The sequence below is a fragment of the Centroberyx affinis genome, unplaced genomic scaffold, assembly GCF_046629955.1.
Source record: "Centroberyx affinis isolate AG114_WGS23_722 - 3 ecotype Tasmania unplaced genomic scaffold, CSIRO-AGI_Caff_v1 ptg003652l_1, whole genome shotgun sequence".
NCBI classification, from domain to species: Eukaryota; Metazoa; Chordata; class Actinopteri; order Beryciformes; family Berycidae; genus Centroberyx; species Centroberyx affinis.
Genome location: NW_027281557.1, coordinates 118,407 through 137,248, shown reverse-complemented (window position 1 = coordinate 137,248; position 18,842 = coordinate 118,407). Strand labels below are relative to the sequence as shown.

The following is an 18,842-nucleotide window of genomic DNA, read 5'->3' as shown; positions in this document are numbered from 1 at the left end:
ACAAAATCCTAATTAGTTATTGTAGTTATTGTAGCTATGGAGCCTCTATACACTTATGGTTTGGGGAAATGGGTATTCTGTGTATCATATTGTCAGATGGCAGTGCTGGTAGCCAACTCTGTTCCTCTTCCCTAATGCACTGGATGGCTCCTCAGACAATGCAGATTGATCACTTCCTGTTCTGCTAACACATCATCGTTGTAAATATGCTCAGACAAGCACCTAGCTAGCAGCCAGCCAGTTAGCCAGCCAGCCAGCAAGACCAACAGACTGCTTCCAGGAAATTTATGACCTCATGCACTAGTGATTAGTCAGAGCAAAGGCAGCTGATGGAAAGAGGAGATATCATAATCAGTGTGCTGCAGAGCATCAGATAAATGCAGAGTGTATCAATATGTTCGTATCTGTGTGAGTGGCAGTGGGATCAGTCTATCTATGGTTCATTTTATTGCCATGGAAAGATTTTTTCTGGCATTGGCTAAGAAAACTAGAATAAAGCTTTGGATTATGTTCGGCCAGAGAGGCTGTGCCGCTGTAGACATTAGTGTGATTTTGGTGCGATGGTTGATGATGTCATTGCAGCCAAATATGAGACCACAGTGTTTCCAAGGGGAGGAATGTGAACTTGGCTAATAGGGATAAAGCTAGGATTAGAGCCAGTGTATTATTATTACACTTTAAATCCACAACGTGAATCCATTTTTCATTCCGTTGCAGGGCAGAGTGAGAGTGCTGCAGAGGAGAGGCAGGCGGAGGGAGATCTGCACCCAAACCAAGAGCTTTCTCCAGAGGAGCTGTCCAGCCCCAACCCCGACCAGGCCGCCCCCCTGCTGCAGGCCCAGCAGAGGCCCCCGTCCCGGACAGGGAGAGAAGAGCCGCGACCGGGATCCGCAACCGGGACGGGGAAAAAGGATGCGGAAACGACTGGGACTGAGGCTGTGAGAGAGGAAACAGACATTCAGAGCTCTTTGATAGGGCTTAACACAGAGCAATCAGAACAGGACAGAACTGCGGAGAAAGACAGTGATGATAAAGACACTGCAGACAGGGATACAGCGGATGAAGGGCTGCCTCCCTCCAAGGGCAGTGAGGGGGAGAGTGGGGAGGAGAGCGAGGGGCAGAAAGAGCCCTCAGACGCCAATAACAACTCCCTGGAGATGCCCCAGGACCCCCAGGATGACCTTACTGACGTTCCACAACCTCCTACCCAGGTAGACCATACAGATGTCCAAGTAGAAATAGGTAGTAGATTGCAAAAGTCACACTATTTGCACTCTTGCTGCACATCTGTGCCACTAATGCTCCACCCCTATGAGGAGTTGTACAGTACAATGCAGAACACTGTAGATTAGAAAGAGCTTTTAGATTGGGTGCTACTGTAGGTTGATCTGTACTTGTTCAGTCGATTTTTGGGCCTTTGCAGCTCAGTAAGCCAGGGTGAATACCATATTGTTTGCAGTGTAATTGGATTGAATGTGGCATACAACTCTTTGACATGGTTGCATTGAAACAAAATCAACCGCACACCCAAAGGTGAAGGTGGTAGAAGCTAAGGCATAACACTAGAAAGAGAAAAATGCTATCCACACACTTTCGGTCAATGGACCTTCATAAGCGCAGAGCAGAACTTGTTGCATGCTACCCACTAGTGATGAAACGATTAGTCTGTTGATTATAATTTTGATATTTGATGAAGTCATTTATCAAGTAAAAATACCAAACATTTGGTTTCGTTTCATATCATTATAAAATGAATACTTTGGGTTTTTGTCTGTTGGTCAGACTAAGTAAAGTACTTGTATTTTTAACATTTTATAGATGATTAATCAGAATTATTAATTACAATAATTAATTGATTAATTGAAAACATAAATTGATAGATTAACCAATAATGAATATAATCATTAGTTGCAGCCCTACTATCCGCTCCTCCTCTCTTGTGTCTTTCTGATCACTTTACTCTGTGCTATCCAGTGGAGCTGGAAGGCCTTGAAAGGTTATCTTAATGAAAAGGAAGGCACCAATCATTGCCTTCTGGTTATTTAATACACGATGGAAAGAGCCGTTCTCCCAGCCTCTGTCTGCCTCTGTCTTCATGTCTCAGGCTGAGCCAGTGGAGGAGACGTATTGCTCTGATGAGATCGCGGTGGTGCTGGTGGATAATTCTGGTCCGGGGCCGGTGTCGGCTCACCTGGATGACAGCGACACGGTCAAGATCATCATCACCATGAGCTGTGACCCTCAGATGGCCGCTCAGCTGGAGGAGAGCGTCATGCAGAGCCTCCTGGAGAACGCACAGGTAAGACTAGGACTTGTTTTCACATGAACCGTTTTGTGCCTCCATTTTAGTGTCCTTCTTTGGTTGGAATTTTTATTTACGCCTCCTGGTACACAATGAAGTCACTACTAAAGATTTACTTTTTTCCAGGTAGTAAAGGTAATGAGATATAGATATAATAGATTTTGATATAAAAGTACAAGAAAATACATCTTTTAACTTTTTTTGCAAATAGGAGTATGGTATGACAGTTTGAATCAGCTAAAAAGGCAAACAAGTAATTTTTCCTTTCAGTGTGACTTTAAGCAAAATGGCTACCGTGTGCTGTGAGATAAAGTGAAAGCAAATGATCCCACATTTTAATGTAAACAAAATGCTAAAGATGTAAAAAGACAGCTGGAAACCTTGCTGTATATATGTATAGTTTTTATATCTATGAGATTAGAGTAAAACAGTTGATTGGGCTACAAGTTGTGCTGCTTGCTCTAAAAAGAGAAGTCAGCTGCAGGGATGTTGGGCACATAAACAATGACCAGGCTGTGTTTTCTCATTTCTCACCACCATTACCACACCAGTCCTGGTGTTTTGGCTCATGCCTTTATCACTGTTGCTGGTGGTAAGGTTGTTTTTTATAATACTGTATTCCACTGTATTCCCAACATATCTATATGGGTATGAAAGTAATGTAATCTGAAAGCTTACATTTAGGCAATGTTTGATTGTGTGTGCGTTTGTCCCATCAGGCTCAGAAGGAGGCAGGAGAATGTCACATCAAGATCCCCGTCATCACCTTCGACTCCCCTGAGGAGGAGAGGCAGGAGGGGGAGGAGGGAGAGGAAGGGGCGGGGTCAGAGGACGACCCCACCCCGAAACAGCTGGAGACGCCGAACCAGAGCGAAGAGTTTCACCTGTGTAGGGAAACGACCAGTTCAGAATCCACCACACTGGAGTGTCAGGATCCGGACCAGGAACATCTCGGTCCGCAGATAACGGACGACAACACGCCGAGTCCGCAACTGACCAATGACAACAGCTCGTCGGGCATCGATGTCCACTCCCACCCCGATGACACGGACTCTCCGGATCTCAACGTGGATTCAGAGGGTTTCCTGCGTCTGCCGCCTGCGTTCGGCCGCTACGGGCCGGGGGGAAGGACTCACATCCGCGGGCTCAGCATGGACAGCGGGAAAGACGCTGTTCTACTGTCAGACCGTTCCCAAAACACAGTATGTTGGCACTTCAGCTCTGTAGATTAGCAGTCGGGTTTCCTTTGGAGGATAAGTTCAGTAATCCGTTTGTTTGCAGGTGTTATCTCCATCCATCTATCCATCCATCCATCCATCCATCCATCCATCCCTGCATACATACACACATACAAACATTTGTCTTCCTGTCTGTCTGTCCAAAAGACCACCATGACCAGTTCCAAGTCAGACCTGGAGGCCAAGGAGGGCCAGATTCCAAACGAGTCCAACTTCCTGGAGTTTGTTTCCTTGTTGGGCTCGCTCAGCACCAGAGGGGGAGGGGCCAGCGCACAGGAAGAGGAGGGGCCAGAACACAAAGTGGAAGCAGGAGCTGGAGAGGAAGGTGAATGTCAGCCAAGGGGTTTGTGCATTTACCTCTAAACGTACTTTGAAGGCCAAAATCGTCTTCACTTTCTTCTTTCTATCTGGTTCCCTGTGTAAATACAGACGCATGCATGAGTGCAATGTCATATCTGGTTTATGTGCTGCAGATTCAATTCCCAATGCAGTTGACTATGTTGAATGGCTACTGGATAGCCTATTATAACATATTCATATCAACACCAGAATAATCTGTTAGTATGATGTTTTTGAATAGGTGATACCTCTGACACTATCTAATATCATGGAAATGGTGACACTTTCTAGACAGCAAACAAACAGAAAATGGTCCCATCATCAATCGTGACTTTGGATTTTATTTTATCAAATAAACATTTATCTTTGGCCTGTTTCCAGAGGATCTGAGTGCGGCTCCCAGACCAGATGAGGCGATCACAGAGACAAACACAGACAGCCAGCCTGAAAGACCCAACCCGCCCAACAGTCTGGCTACTGACACACTGCAGACTATACTGCCTACACGCATCCCAATAGTCTCCCCAGACAGGTACACACACCTACAGACTCCGTATATGCACACAACTGCATCCACACACACACACACACACACACACACACACATACACACACACATGCCTTACTGAACCCCTACCGGGCTCTTTTACTCTCGGTCCAGTCAGTTATTAGTGTGTCCTGTCCCCCAGTCCCCAGACAGACAGAGAGAAAGACCCGGACTATGATTCCTTACCCTCGCAAACCTCTCAGTCGGAGAGCTCCATGCTGCAGGTCATCTGCAGGCCAGAGGCCACCAACAAAGAAGAGGCTTATACCTTCCACACTGTGCACAGTGAGTAGCTACCATTGGGCATTATCAGATGCGGGCAAAATGACAGTTGAAAGTGATTGTAGTATTTACCTTATCTCACCATTACCGCGTTGTAATGTAATTTGTGCAGGAGACAGGCTGGGATGAGTAACATACAAGTCATTTAGTCTCTCACTCAGCCTTCAAATCTTATTTTTCTTAAAACAAGAGAACAGTTCTGCAAGCTCTGATAACCCCCCCGTTTCCAATTTTCTAGTGTCAATACCTCGAAACAAGTCAGAATAAGGCAGATCACTGTGCTACTATCAAGAAAATGACACTTGATTTTACAAAATTCTTGAAACAAGTTGATTTGCATTGGAAACAAGTGAAATCATCTAACCGCCTTGACTGATTTTTTCACTTATTTCAAGAAAATTACGATTTTAGGACACAATAATAGATTTATTATAGATAATAATAGACTGAAGTGCTTGTTAAGATGGAGATTTTTTGCAGTGTACAGCAAAAAGAAGTTAATGAGGTGCTGTTAATACATTGTCAGCCGGAGCACTACCAGCAGCTGATGGCTTCAATTTCAAAACTGCTCAAAATGCTGGTAGATTAAATTAGGCGTGTCTGAAATGGGTCAAATCTGTGAAGCCGTCGAGCTGTTCAGTTATATTTGTCCGTCAGTAATGGTCAGATGCTTTTCCTCAAGAGCTGATAAATCAACACGAATGCCACAAAATGGATTTAACGGCTCATCGGTTGATTGTGAGTTGAGGTTTTGTGTGTAATGAGTCTGATGCGTCTGCTTGTCTCACCAGGAGACAGGCCTCGCAAGCTGTATGCAGAGAGAGCGCTCAACCTGCCGCTGGGAGCCGAGCTCATCACTGGAAACATGTGGTACTGCTGTCAGCTTTCTATTCTTCCCCTGTTTCTACACCTCCTCCTTCTCTTCCTACCCTACTCTTTCTCTCCCACTGCTTACTTGTTCTTCCGCTCCTTCTTGCCCTTCTTTTATTCTCTTAACCTCCTTAACTTCTTCCATCTCCTCCTCCACTGTCATGACTTCCTGCCCTTAATCAGGTGTTATTCCATGTAGGGCTGAGTGATAATTCAATATTATCATTTATTATTATTATTGTTTGATGTCACACCCAATTGGATGAACATTTGATTATTTAACATGTGATTTAGCATACATGAGCCATATAGTGATATACTGTATATCGATATCTGACAAATATATATACAGTATATTGATTATCGTGATATTGATTTCAGCGTCATCGCCCATTCCATGTACTAACGTCAGCCTGGCATGTGCGTGCCTGTGTGCGTGTGTGTGTGTGTTTGTGTGTGTCCTCAGTGACCTGCTGTCAACCTCGTCCAACTCAGAGTGTCAGGACGGCCTGGTGGGCGGTCACTCCGACTGTCCTTTCCAGCGACGCATCATCCCCGCTCACAGGCTCCGCCCACGAAGGACGCACCCCGAGATCTTCCAGGTATCCACATACTTCACTTGTTCTCTTTTGCTCTGTATTATTTTGCTCTGCCCTGTTCTCTTCTGTTATGTTGTGCTGTTCTGCTGTGCTTTGTTGTCCTCTCCTCTCCTCTCCTCTCCTCTCCTCTCCTCTCCTCTCCTCTCCTCTCCTCTCTCAACTCCTTCTAGTCTATTCTTTTTTATTCTCCCTGCAACTCCAGGCCATAAACCATTAGTCTCTTGTGACAGCAGTGTGGAGCTATCAAGGCCAGACACACAGATTTTTGCCTTGCTCTCCCTCTCTCTCTGCCTAACTGTGATTAACTGCCTCTACGTAAACGTGAGTCAGTGCTGCAGTCTATAATAGCAGCCATACATCAGTCCTGAAGCGTTCCACTCAGTACCGCTGTATGTACACTGGCAGGGATGACAGCGACTGCCTGGATCAGTTGTTGAAGCTCAAATCCCACCGAATCATCAGTGAACTGCTGTGTATGCGTGGGCTTGTGTGTTGCACAGTGTGGAGAAAGTGTTGCTTTGTGCACCCGTGATGATTCTGACTGTGTTTTTGTGTACCTGACAATTCATGTGCATGTAAAGCATCTGATTCTTTATAGTTTGCATTATTGCATTTGTGTGGATATACATTGTGTGTGTGTGTGTGTGTGTGTCAGGAGGAGGACTCTTTGGACGAGTCGTCAGAGACGTCCACTCAGGAGAAGCCAACCAGGAAGCTTTATTATAAACTCAAACTGTTTCCTGGGAAATGGATCAACATCCTGTACGACCGACTCACCCTGCTTGCCCTATTGGACAGGTAATACACAAGCCCCGCCCACAAACTCACATCATTCATATTACTCTGCAGGCCAAGTAATTAAGTAAAAAAGTAACACCCAGCTATTTTAATTTCTATCCCAAATTAAGCCACCATAGTCCTTGAATTTGATAAATGTGAAATAATTTGAGAGATATTGGTGTAGTTATTTTGTTATTTTGTAACATTTTCACCCCACAGTCAACTTTTGAGGAACTGAGAAAAGTTTATTTATTTGACACCAATGATTTCTGACATTTTATAATGCCATGTCAATAATTCGTGTTACTGTGTTTTGCATGATCCTTGCCGTTCTCCTTCGACCTCCGATCAACAAGCGTTTTTCACCTGCATGCTGTTTTTTCTCTATTCTCAGCAAATCTAAAACACTGTTGTGTCTGAAAAACACCTCACACCGACAACCCTACCACACTCAAAGTCACTTGGGTCACTTTTTGGGTCATGTTTTGCCCATTTGATCACTCAGATGAGCAGTAACTGAATCCCTTGATGCCTGTCTGCCTCTTTTATACACAGCAGCAAACCAGCAGCACGTGATTTCCAGTGTGTATGAATGCTCCATTTTTATGAACAGGGTTGTGTACCCGATAACTAGCTACTGAGTGCACTGTATGTCTCTGTATGTGCTTGTGTAGGAACCAGGATGTTCTGGAGAACCTGGTTGCAGTCTTCATGGCCTTCCTGGTTTCCTTCCTGGGCTTCCTGCTTCTCAACCACGGCTGCTTCAAAGACTTCTGGGTATTCCAGTTCTGCCTGGTCATTGCCAGCTGCCAGTACTCCTTACTGAAGGTACAGTAAGAAGACACCAAATCTCTGTTGATATTATCTACTCCTTACCTGGGGCGAGCCTCCTGAATCGCTAACCTTGCAGTATTTCTGACTCTTTAAGGGCTTAGTGAACATTTACTCTGAAGGCCTTGTGGTCCAAATGCGTTGGCTCTAAGCCACAACAATAAAGGCTTTTTAAATTTCAAGCTTTTAGTCTCTTCCCTCCTTACTGGATTTTAGAGTGCCTTGGACATTGTGGATACAGCTAACTGTTTTTTCTCACTGGAGGCTTTCTATCTTAGAGCTATTATCTCATTTTTCTATATATGAACATTTACTCTGTCCAATGAAAATCCATTAAAAAATGACCAGTTGGGACAATCTGTGCGGATAAAGCAAGACTTGTGGTTTTTCAACACTGAATTCTGTGATGGTCTAATTTGAAGACAGAATGATAAATGACATCATATGTAAATTGGAACTGACCTCAAATGTGTCACTTTTGACTTGCTCCCATTCACTTCCCCTTCTGCTAAACTGGGTAGTAGCCATACTATTTTCAATGGTGATTACAATATTGATGAAGTACTGGCTTCCATGTTTTGTTTTCCAGAGTGTTCAGCCAGATGCAGCCTCACCAACACATGTGAGTTTAACCTCGTTGTTGATAAATAGATAGTAACATATTATATACTATATATTATACATACTAGAAAGCAGGGTTAAGCCTTATCTAATATTGTGTGTGTATGTATGTGTGTGTGTGTGTGTGTGTGTGTGTGTGTGTGTGTCTCTGCAGGGCCATAACCAGCTGGTAGCCTACAGTCGTGCGGCCTACTTCTGTATCTTCTGCGCTCTGATCTGGCTGCTGGAGCAGCTTCTGAGGATGAAGGAGCTGCCCGTCTCCACGCTGTACGGAGTCACCATCGTCTGCCACGACGCACTGCGCTTCTTACGGGACCTGCTAGTCGGTAGGGATAAACACACACACACACACACACACACGCACACACACACACACCCCTATTCTATTTGTATTTTTGGTAATCTTCTGTTCAAAAATGATGTGTTGTCTATGACAGATATTAGCCAAAGTTTGACCTATTCTTTGTGTTATGCATGTAACAGGTTTTACCTACTGCTTCCCCATCACCTTCCTCGTGGGCCTTTTCCCTCAGATCAACACCTTCACCATCTACCTACTGGAACAGATTGACATGCACTTCTTTGGTGGGACAGGTTAGTAGAAATAGTTGTTACCTTCATATTTCAATGGTGCATATGTCCATATTTCCAAAAGTCCAGAACTTAGACTGGACTAAACTTCTGTCCAGAACAGAATCGAGGTTCACTCTTAACCCTCTTGATTCCACAGCAAAGTGAAAACATTTATGGATATAGCCATTGTTTTTTTGCCTTGGTTTGATGCCTGTGTGTGTAAATTGTATGGCTATTAATACTGTAGTAAATAAGATAATTACCAGAAATGATTTTACCTTCTTTTGGGGTATATTTACATATGTGGTTGAAGAGCTTGACGTGAGCTTGATGTGTGTTTTACTCCAGTGTTATAATAGCACAAACCTTACAGCCTTACAATACATGTAAAACTCATGTTTACCTGTCAGATACAGTTAGTCATGTTATCAAAACCTCAGATGATATATTTTCAAATGAAAAGTAAAAAATCACAAAATAACTTTGTAAACAAAGCCACTAGTGCGATGGCAGTTTTTCATTATTGGGCCTTAAAGTAAAGTTGAATTTTCATAATGATTTAAAAGCCATAAAACTAAATTCTTAATACTCAAAACTAAAGTCGGAATTCTTACATGAAAGTCCTTAATAGGCTGTTCACATTTTACATATTTCATGTTCAGGTTTGTTGATCATTCTTTCCCATTGTATTTTCACCTTCAATCTATTTAATGCAGTTTTATCCACTAAGCTAATCAAACTAAGCCAGTGTGTGTGTGTGTGTGTCTGTGTGTGTCTCAGCTGCTACAGGTCTTCACTCTGCAGTCTACAGCATCCTACGCAGTCTGATCGCTCTGTCTCTACTCTACGGCTTCTGCTTTGGAGCTCTCAAGGTAGAAATTAACTGAATGTACTGTTGAAACACAGCCAAAGTATAGTGGGTATATGGGGAGACATGAATATAGTCCTGTCCCGTCCTCTCCTTTCCTCTCCTCTCCTCTCCTCTCCTCTCCTCTCCTCTCCTCTCCTCTCCTCTCCTCTCCTCTCCTCTCCTCCTCCTCCTCTCCTCTCCTCCTCCTCCTCTCCTCTCCTCTCCTCTCCTCTCCTCTCCTCTCCTCTCCTCTCCTCCTCCTCCTCCTCCTCCTCCTCTCCTCATGTTGTATTGAATCAGTGTTCCTGGTCCGCCTCCTGGCTGTAGGGATAGAAGAGTACTGAGAGCTCAGTTATAAATAGCCTGCAGTGGGAGAACTCACTGATGGAACTAAGTAGGACTGCAGCAAAACACACAGTGCTGCTAGTCATCCTTCATAAGTGACTAGAAGGATCTGACTGGGGGGAGATGTGGCCGGTGTTGAAGCTTTTAAACTGCTTTTAAACCACATAGATCCTAATGTAGCAGACTGTCAAAGATATTTGTTTTTGGTGTTGTCTGGCTTTAAAAAGTGCAAGGTCCTGCTGGTGACTGTGTGTGTGGGGGGGTTTCTGTGTATGATTCATAAACGTGTTTGTGTGTGTGTGTGTGTGTGTGTGTGTGTGTGTGTGTGTGTGTGGTTATAGGAGCCGTGGGATGAGCAGCACACCCCGGCCCTGTTCTCTGGTTTCTGCGGCCTCTTGGTGGTTTTCTCCTACCACCTCAGCCGCCAGAGCAGTGACCCTTCTGTACTACTGTAAGTAATCAGTGTGTGTGTGTGTGTGTTTGTGTGTGTGTGTGTGTGTGTGTGTGTGTGTGTGTGCATGTGTTGTCCCCTGTTGCTGTCCTCTTAATACTGTAGTGCAAGGAAAAGCAGGTTGAATTAATACACATAAGGACAGAAGGAGGCAGATGGAGGTACATGTAAATCAGACCATAATCCACTTTAGCTAAATAGTAAGTAAATACTCAAAATAAAGTAAAAATGATCTTCATAAACAGTCTTTTCACTTTTAATTTTACTCTGAATCGTTTAAACCAGGGCAAAGATAATCTTAGAATTAGAACCCAAAAACTCGAAACTAGAATGAATTCAATTTCAATTTCTTAATATATTCAATTTATACATTTCTTCAGCTTTCAGTGGGATTCAATTTTGAAACGCATAAAATCCGTTCAAGTTATTCAACAAATGAGATTCTGCATGTCACTGTGGTTACCCAACCCATTCCTGGTGTCCTGTCCTTCAAATGTAATGTACATTTTCCAGATCCCTGATCAAGTCGAAGCTAATGCCGGCTCTGGTGGAGAATGAGGAAGAGGAGGAGGAAGACTCCGACATTAAAGACCCGCTGCCGGAGAAGCTGCAGAACTCTATGGTACCAAGAATTTAATTATAAATTAAGATAATGTATCTAATATTCCTATGAATCTAATATTGTTTTGTTTGATCGCTAATGTTTTTTATTAGTGGATGATGATGAGTCATGGTTCAGACTATTATTACACATTTGGATAATATGAGTTACCATATTGTTCAAAATTCAAGCTTGCACAGCAAAATTGTCAGTGTTAATTTAACTCTGAGAGTGTAAAAATCACTAATGCAATGTTTATATTAATCCACACCCATCAGAGGTAATTTAACAATTTTGACACTTTTGAACAGCCGCTCCAAAGCCATATCAGCTCTATAAGTGAACAAACAACATTCCAATCAACGCTTAAACAAAATAATTGTTACTGGAAATTTGCTGTGCCATAAGTTTCATATACATGGAAGGGCGTGTTGATTTAAAGCTAGTGTTGCCAGCTAGATGACACAACATTTTCTCTCAGTCTCTGATATGATTATGGGGAATTGCGCATTAGAGAAAAAGAGCCTCCCATTGCTTTTCAGTATTAATGGGGATTGTGACGCACTCAGCAGTTCTCAGGCTGTGGCGTCTTTGATCTCAATAAACGTGGGCTCCCAGCAAGTAGACAGAGATAATCAGACACTTGAATGATTCTGACAGATTATCGTATTTTCATCCAGTGTGTGGATTATGAATTATAGCGGCTCTGTCTCCCTCTTGTACTCTGCAGAAGGAGATTCTGCTGTCAGATGTGGTTGTTTGCTCCGTTGCCTACATCCTAACCTTCGCCATCACTGCTAGTACTGTGTTTCTGTCTCTTAAGGTGAGACTCCTGCTTGCTTCCTGCATTCATTCATTACTCTGCCTCACTTTGACTAAAGCTCACCACATAAAATAGCAAAAATCACCCTACACACAGACTACATATTACTTTTGATGTATGTCACATTTCGAAGGAATACTAATTCAACTATGATCACTTTCTTTCATTATTTATTCATGTTTATCAACTTTCTCTCATTATGTCCAGCCGTTTGTGACCATCGTGCTGTACGCGCTGGCGGGGACGGTGGGATTCGTCACCCACTACCTGATCCCCCAGCTGAGGAAGCACCACCCCTGGTTGTGGATCTCCCACCCCGTCCTCAAGACCAAGGAGTACCACCAGTTTGAACCCAGAGGTCAGCATTCCTGCCTTTACAGTCTACAGCTGTCTGCCATTCATTATTTGTGAAGACAGATTTGACCAACATTCAGTATTCATCAGCGTTTTCTTAACTCAGAATTTCTTTTCCCACTAATGTGTAAGCTGACACTTCTGTGGTTTCACTATACTTCGTGAGACAACTTGCCAAGCCACACTCAGCAACACAAACCCCTGACTCAACTAGGATGAGGGTTTTTTTACTCTAAATAGCCATCTTGTCAACATAATCACTGATGTATCAATGTGACTATCCTCACTGATTATAACACAATCTGTAGAATCCAACAAATTTGCACTGAAATGTCAAGATTTGGACCTGAATCCATCAACAACACTACTAAATACATCGGTTTTCAGCTGAGGAAAGTGTTTTTGGGGTTTAGTTACTCTTTAAAGAAAAAGATGCTTCTGGGAAACCTGAACCAGGTCTAGTTCTGATCCGCCTGTTCCTCCTGCCTCCACCAGAGGACGCTGTACTGATGTGGTTTGAGCGACTGTACGTGGGGCTCCTGTGTTTTGAGAAGTACGTGGTGTATCCCGCCATCGTACTGAGCGCGCTCACTAACGACGGCTTCGCCCTCAGTCACCGCAAGAAGCTGGGAATCCAGTGAGTGCACACACACACACACACACACACACACACAAACATACATCATACACATGCATGCTTCTTCACGTACACTCTCTTACGCACACACACATACACACACACACACACACACACACACACACACACACACACACACACACACACACACACACACACACACACTGACACAGCCTCTAGATAGCAGTAGTGCCAGGTTATTGCTGACTGACTTATTTAGGTATTTAGGTCATTGCATGGAAATTGGCTTCTTTCTCTGTTTTTTGTGCTCTATATGCTATACTGGGCTGTGTGTGTACCAGGGTTGGGGCCATTCATGAAATGAATTGAGAATGCATGGTAAATTCCAATTTAATTCCTGGAGTTGGAATTGGAATGTCACCCAGCTCTAAGGAAACAGAACTGAAATAGAATTGGAATGTCAGGAAGCAGAATTGAATCCATTAAATTCCATGAAATTCCACTTTTTTCCACAGTTTGTCTTGACTTGCTAAACATTATAAATCAAACAAATCAAACATGAATCAAATAAAAGACAGTTGAACAAATCAGATACATTCAATCACAATGTATGGATTATGATTACATGTTATGCATCAAATACCACCTGAAAGTAACCTTTAACATGTTGTGATATTCAGTACGGATAATGTATAACACTATGTGTAATCCGCAGATATGTGGTAAGAAAAAAAACAAAACATGGAATTTCACGGAATTTCATTGAATGAAATTAAACTTCCTGAAATTCCAATTAGATTCCAATTCCAATTCCAATTCCTCAGTTGAATTGGAATTGATGAGTTCATTCATGAACTGACCCCAACCCTGGTGTGTATGTGATTGTCTGTAAGCGTGTAACAGTGCATGTATGCGTGGCGGTGTGCCTGTCCATGTGAATGTGTGCGATGGCCTGCCGGTTGAATCTGCTGGCTGAAGCTTATGTTGTTGTTTGTTTTGCGTCTCCCGCCGCCCGCAGCTGCGATGTTTTCCTGACGACGGTTGCCGGGCTGAAGCTCCTGCGCTCGTCCTTCTGCGACCCCAGCCTTCAGTTCCTCACCCTCCTCTTCACGCTCGTCTTCTTCCACTTCGACTGTCCGCACGCCTCCGAGAGCTTCCTGCTCGACTTTTTCCTCATGTCCATCGTCTTCCACAAGGTGAGGAAGCGGGGGTCGATGGTAGCATAAGGTGTCTCCTCTGAGTCTGTGTTTGGGAGTGTACTGGTCCGCATCCGGATAGGCTGATTAGCTGAAAGATACATAAGTACACAAACACACTCATTAGTTATTATCATACACACGCACACACATGCCATGGAAGATAGACAAACTGACAGAGACAAATTAATACAGAACGGAGAAAGAAAAAGACAAATGCATAGACAGACAGACAGATATAGAAACAGATACATACACTCTGACAGATAAGCAGACAGATACACAGATTTCCAAAGAGACACTTCCACAAGGTCAGTATAATGCACATGTGCAAGTTGGCACCTACGCAAACCCAAACACACACACACACACTCACGCAGACACACACACACACACACACCAGAATGGGAAACAAGCATTGAATGTGCTCACGTCCACATTAGACTAATATAAGAAGAAAACGCCCAGTCAAAGGCAACTTTTTAATAAACCATGGCATCAAACCATGAGCCATGGAGGGTTTTCATGCCAACCAAACCTTTACTTTCACTTCCCCCACTCTGGTTGCAGTGTGCTTCATTAGTCATATTACAGTAACAGGCCCTCCTTTACTTCCCCTTGGTACGTGATCTATAACCCCTACCTCACGTGAAGGTAGGGTCAGGGTCCGAGCGGGAAGTGGAGTCTTGGAAACAGAAAGCAGTTGTCCTTAAGCAGGCCTAATAATTAATAAGAATTAAAGAAAAATGTTAAAAAAAGTATCACAGATGAGTTAATTTCATAAAGAAGATCAAATTCTCTGAATATTGTTTGTTCACTTACATTTATATATCGCTTTTTCCACCATGTTGGTTTGTGCAGTGGAAATGACGCACAATGGGGGGTTTTCACAAAGAAGGATTAGAAAGTTTGCCAGATAACTGTGAAAAATATTATGCCATAACCCAACAATGACACTGATTTGAATCTGTAAAACAAAACTTGAATATTAGGTTTAGGAATATGATTCACTCATGCATGGTGATGATTGCTAATAACAACATTTCAGAAGATATTTCATAACACTTCTTGAAGTTAGCTGGCTGACTCACTAATCCTGCTTTGTGAAATCCCCCCCTGGAGTTTACATCATTGTTGACCCGCTCCCTCGGCCCTCGAAGGGTCGATCTCACTAAATTCACTCGAGTTTTCCGAGTAAAGGGTGCCGTTCCTTTACTCTGAAAACTCAAGTGAACTTTCTGAGAGTAAGATAAGAGCAGGGATTCCCCCGAGGGGAAGTGCCAAGGAGAAGTCGACGAGGGCGATGAGGGTTAAAATAACTAATGAAACGGATCCGGGTATGGTCTTTGGTTGGAACAGAAACCTGCATACTGTTCTCCCTCCATGGCACATGGTTTGACACCCCTGAATTAGACTGTAAACTATGACTAACAGTTTGTTTGACTCATAAAATCCTCAGCTCACAACCTTGACACTAAGGTCTGTGGCACACTTGGCAATGTAGCTGGGCAAGGAAACAAAGCAGATCAAGGGACAACAAATGTAACAAAGCCTGTTTACTTACAGCCAATGAGTTTCTGGTCATCCTGCTCTGTCTTTGAGGGTCAGAGGAGGTAAAGGTGACCAATCTCACCCCATGTTGGCATGGCTTAACCTCTGACTTCTATTTGACTCCTGACCTGAACCCCCTGACCCAGGGGATGGAAGAGTTATCGGTGACTTGTGAAATAATTTAAATGATTTCACTTCAAGGGAATCAGCTATGAAAACCATAGTAGCCAGAGTGAGCCGCTCGAGAGCAACTTAAATAGGGATTGATCATTTCTTTTCATTAGCTTAATTAGCATGGTGAATTGAATGGTTTTATGGTGAGATATTTTCTGTATGAATAGATAGTGACCTGGGGACAGATCATGTATTGGCTGCACTGTGCAGAGCTAACTCAAGTACAAGTAGAACAACCTGCTAGTGAAGCTATTGGTTTTAAATGGATTTAAACCAAAGTATTTTTTCACAGGGAGATTTGCAATGACATTACTCTACAAAAACAGTGACATTTTGCTATTTTATGTAATCTGGCACTTCATAGCAGGTAAAATTAGTTTCTATGCTGGCAGTTCAGCAAACTGAAAAAGGGCTTCTTAACATTTATAGTGATTCTAGAGGATATACAATAGGTAATGCCATATTTGAGCTTTGTTTTACTATGTGACAAGGGTTGTGTGAGGTAAATAACAGATTAAAATGTCAAATGTGATAGTATCCCATCCTTCTGTTGAGCTCTGTTTGTGTATTGGACTGACTGTGTGTTGTTTGTGTTTGTGTCCAGATGCGTGAGCTGCTGCTGAAGCTCCATTTTATCCTGGTCTACATCGCTCCCTGGCAGATTGCCTGGGGCAGCGCTTTCCATGCCTTCGCTCAGCCCTTTGCTGTGCCTCGTATCCTCTGCCAAGACCTGTGTGTGTGTGTGTGTGTGTTTGTGTGTGTGTGTGTGTGTGTGTGTGTGAGTGTAAGTACATCAATATCAATATATCTGCTTTCCTTGACTGGTGTGTGTGCTGCCAGACTCCGCCATGCTGTTGCTCCAGACTCTGTTGACTACCATCTTCTACACCCCGCTGGCTCCCTTCCTGGGCAGCGCCATCTTCATCTCCTCCTACCCACGGCCCATCAAGTTCTGGGAGCGAAACTACAAGTAAGGCCCTGATGGAGCGAGGGTGAGAGGCGGGGCGGCCCCGACAGCCTAGAGAGGTCGCTGGAAATCATTTGCATTTACTTGAGTCTGAACACGACCTGTTCAAAAGGAAATCTTGACCACATACAGTGCGGCTAGAAGCAGCTGGTTAAAAACAGAATTTGATACTATGGCTTCCTCCTTGAATGTTTACAAAACAGACAGATGGAAAAATGAACACTCAAAAGATCAATTTTGTTGTTAAAATTAATTTTTAACGTCTTAGAAATGGAAAACTCCACATCCAACTCCACCATTCTCCATATTGAACCATATTATAAGTGTTGTTCACTGTGTCCATGTGACATCTGACATGTACAGACCAAATTTCAAAATAAGACCGATATGTGGACAACACATGCAAATCCTGGTATACAAGGTCACAGTGCTGCATCACACAAGGCTAGGGATGGGACATCAAAATTCAATATATCGCAGTGCAAAAATGTGACAATACGCACCGTGGGGCAGAAAAATAAATCGCAGTATTAGCTACATTTTATTCTGCTGTAGTAATCACAAATGAGACGGCCTGACCATCACAATTTCACAAGCTCTCTATCCAAATTATATCGTTTACACTTTTGAATGACATTTTTAAATTGTTGTTTACATTCTGGCAAGCCAATGCCACTGCTAGAAAGATTTGTGGCTCAGCAATAAACAAAAATATCGTGGTTGTATCGAATCGTGAAGCCCATATCGCGTATCGAATCGTATCGTGAGATAAGCATATCGTCCCACCCCTTTACAAAGCTATTTATTGTGTTTTGTGTTTCTTTGGTCCGCGTATGGGCGCAGCAGAGTGAGGGGAAGAAATCACATCAAGCTTTGTTGAGAGTCTTTTTAAGTGCTGAGCTAGGTTGATCAGCAGACAGATACTTTTCTCTCTCTCTCTCTCCATCCTTCTCTCTCTCCCTCTCTCTTGCTTACACACACACACACACACACACACACACACACACACAACCTAACCCCTCTTACTTATTGATGGGAATAACTCTTTCTACTTCAGCTAACTGAAAGCACTCCAAAAATACACCAGAGTCCTCCAGCCACACTGCAGTTTTGTTGTATAAACCCCAGTGAGTTGACATGAAACAGCACTTAAATACATACATACATACTTACATATTTAGACTGTGTTGATGTGAAATTCAAATCACTGACAGCATTGTAGAGTCAGATTGGAGATATACAGTATGTACAGTAGAAGTTCCATGTCACCATTTTAAGCCTCAAATAAACACAGAAAACCAAAAGACAGCAGTCAAATTTAACAAGGACAACAACAATATCTGAGACAACAAAATAGCAAGCTTTTTATTCAGGATCTCAGTTTTGAGCTATTTAGTTTCAAGTATCTCTGATCTCTCTCGATGTGTTTTGTCTCTCAGACTTCACTGAATAAGGTGTTCAGGGGGACTAGCCCCTCCATCAGCACTTTCCCTCTGAGGAACTTCACAGTGGGAATACAGTCCTGGGAGTATTCCTGAGCTGTTGAACCAGCAGATATATTGTCTGTATCAGCTGTTTTCTAACCCTTTTCTCTGGGGACCCATTTTAAAATAAGTTTTCATTTCACCCAAAACTGATTTCTGTTACTCCATGAATGACGATATTTGATCCATGCAAAATCGTACACAGAACACACTTGGGAACACTTTGGCAGCATAAACAGTAGCTTTGGATTCCTGTGTCCTGGGAATACATTTTTGGCCCGATTTTAATTGTCTCCTGACTTTGCTTCAGGTTGACTGGTCTGTTTGGTCTTTAGTTTGAATTGTTTCTCGCCTCCCTCCTTCTGCAGCACCAAGCGTATTGACAACTCCAACAGCAGGCTGGTGTCCCAGGTGGATAAGGAGACAGGTAAGGACTGTTCCTAACTACTGCTCACACTCTCTATCA

General features: G+C 43.1%; 1 protein-coding gene across 1 annotated transcript in view; it reads left to right on the top strand.

The window, feature by feature from the left end:
- The window catches only part of pcnx2 (pecanex 2), a 36,998-nt gene that overhangs the window by 4,757 nt on the left and 13,399 nt on the right, over positions 1–18,842 (top strand). The window contains exons 5-27 of the mRNA XM_071540498.1: positions 718–1,211; positions 2,105–2,299; positions 3,022–3,504; positions 3,688–3,865; positions 4,261–4,411; positions 4,569–4,711; positions 5,500–5,578; positions 6,045–6,180; positions 6,833–6,975; positions 7,632–7,785; positions 8,378–8,410; positions 8,564–8,735; positions 8,893–9,003; positions 9,763–9,854; positions 10,519–10,628; positions 11,142–11,250; positions 11,960–12,052; positions 12,260–12,410; positions 12,902–13,043; positions 14,023–14,200; positions 16,530–16,638; positions 16,766–16,895; positions 18,745–18,803. Of these exons, the coding sequence (XP_071396599.1) occupies positions 718–1,211; positions 2,105–2,299; positions 3,022–3,504; positions 3,688–3,865; positions 4,261–4,411; positions 4,569–4,711; positions 5,500–5,578; positions 6,045–6,180; positions 6,833–6,975; positions 7,632–7,785; positions 8,378–8,410; positions 8,564–8,735; positions 8,893–9,003; positions 9,763–9,854; positions 10,519–10,628; positions 11,142–11,250; positions 11,960–12,052; positions 12,260–12,410; positions 12,902–13,043; positions 14,023–14,200; positions 16,530–16,638; positions 16,766–16,895; positions 18,745–18,803 (3,645 nt within the window). The remainder of the gene's footprint in view (positions 1–717; positions 1,212–2,104; positions 2,300–3,021; positions 3,505–3,687; positions 3,866–4,260; positions 4,412–4,568; positions 4,712–5,499; positions 5,579–6,044; positions 6,181–6,832; positions 6,976–7,631; positions 7,786–8,377; positions 8,411–8,563; positions 8,736–8,892; positions 9,004–9,762; positions 9,855–10,518; positions 10,629–11,141; positions 11,251–11,959; positions 12,053–12,259; positions 12,411–12,901; positions 13,044–14,022; positions 14,201–16,529; positions 16,639–16,765; positions 16,896–18,744; positions 18,804–18,842) is intronic.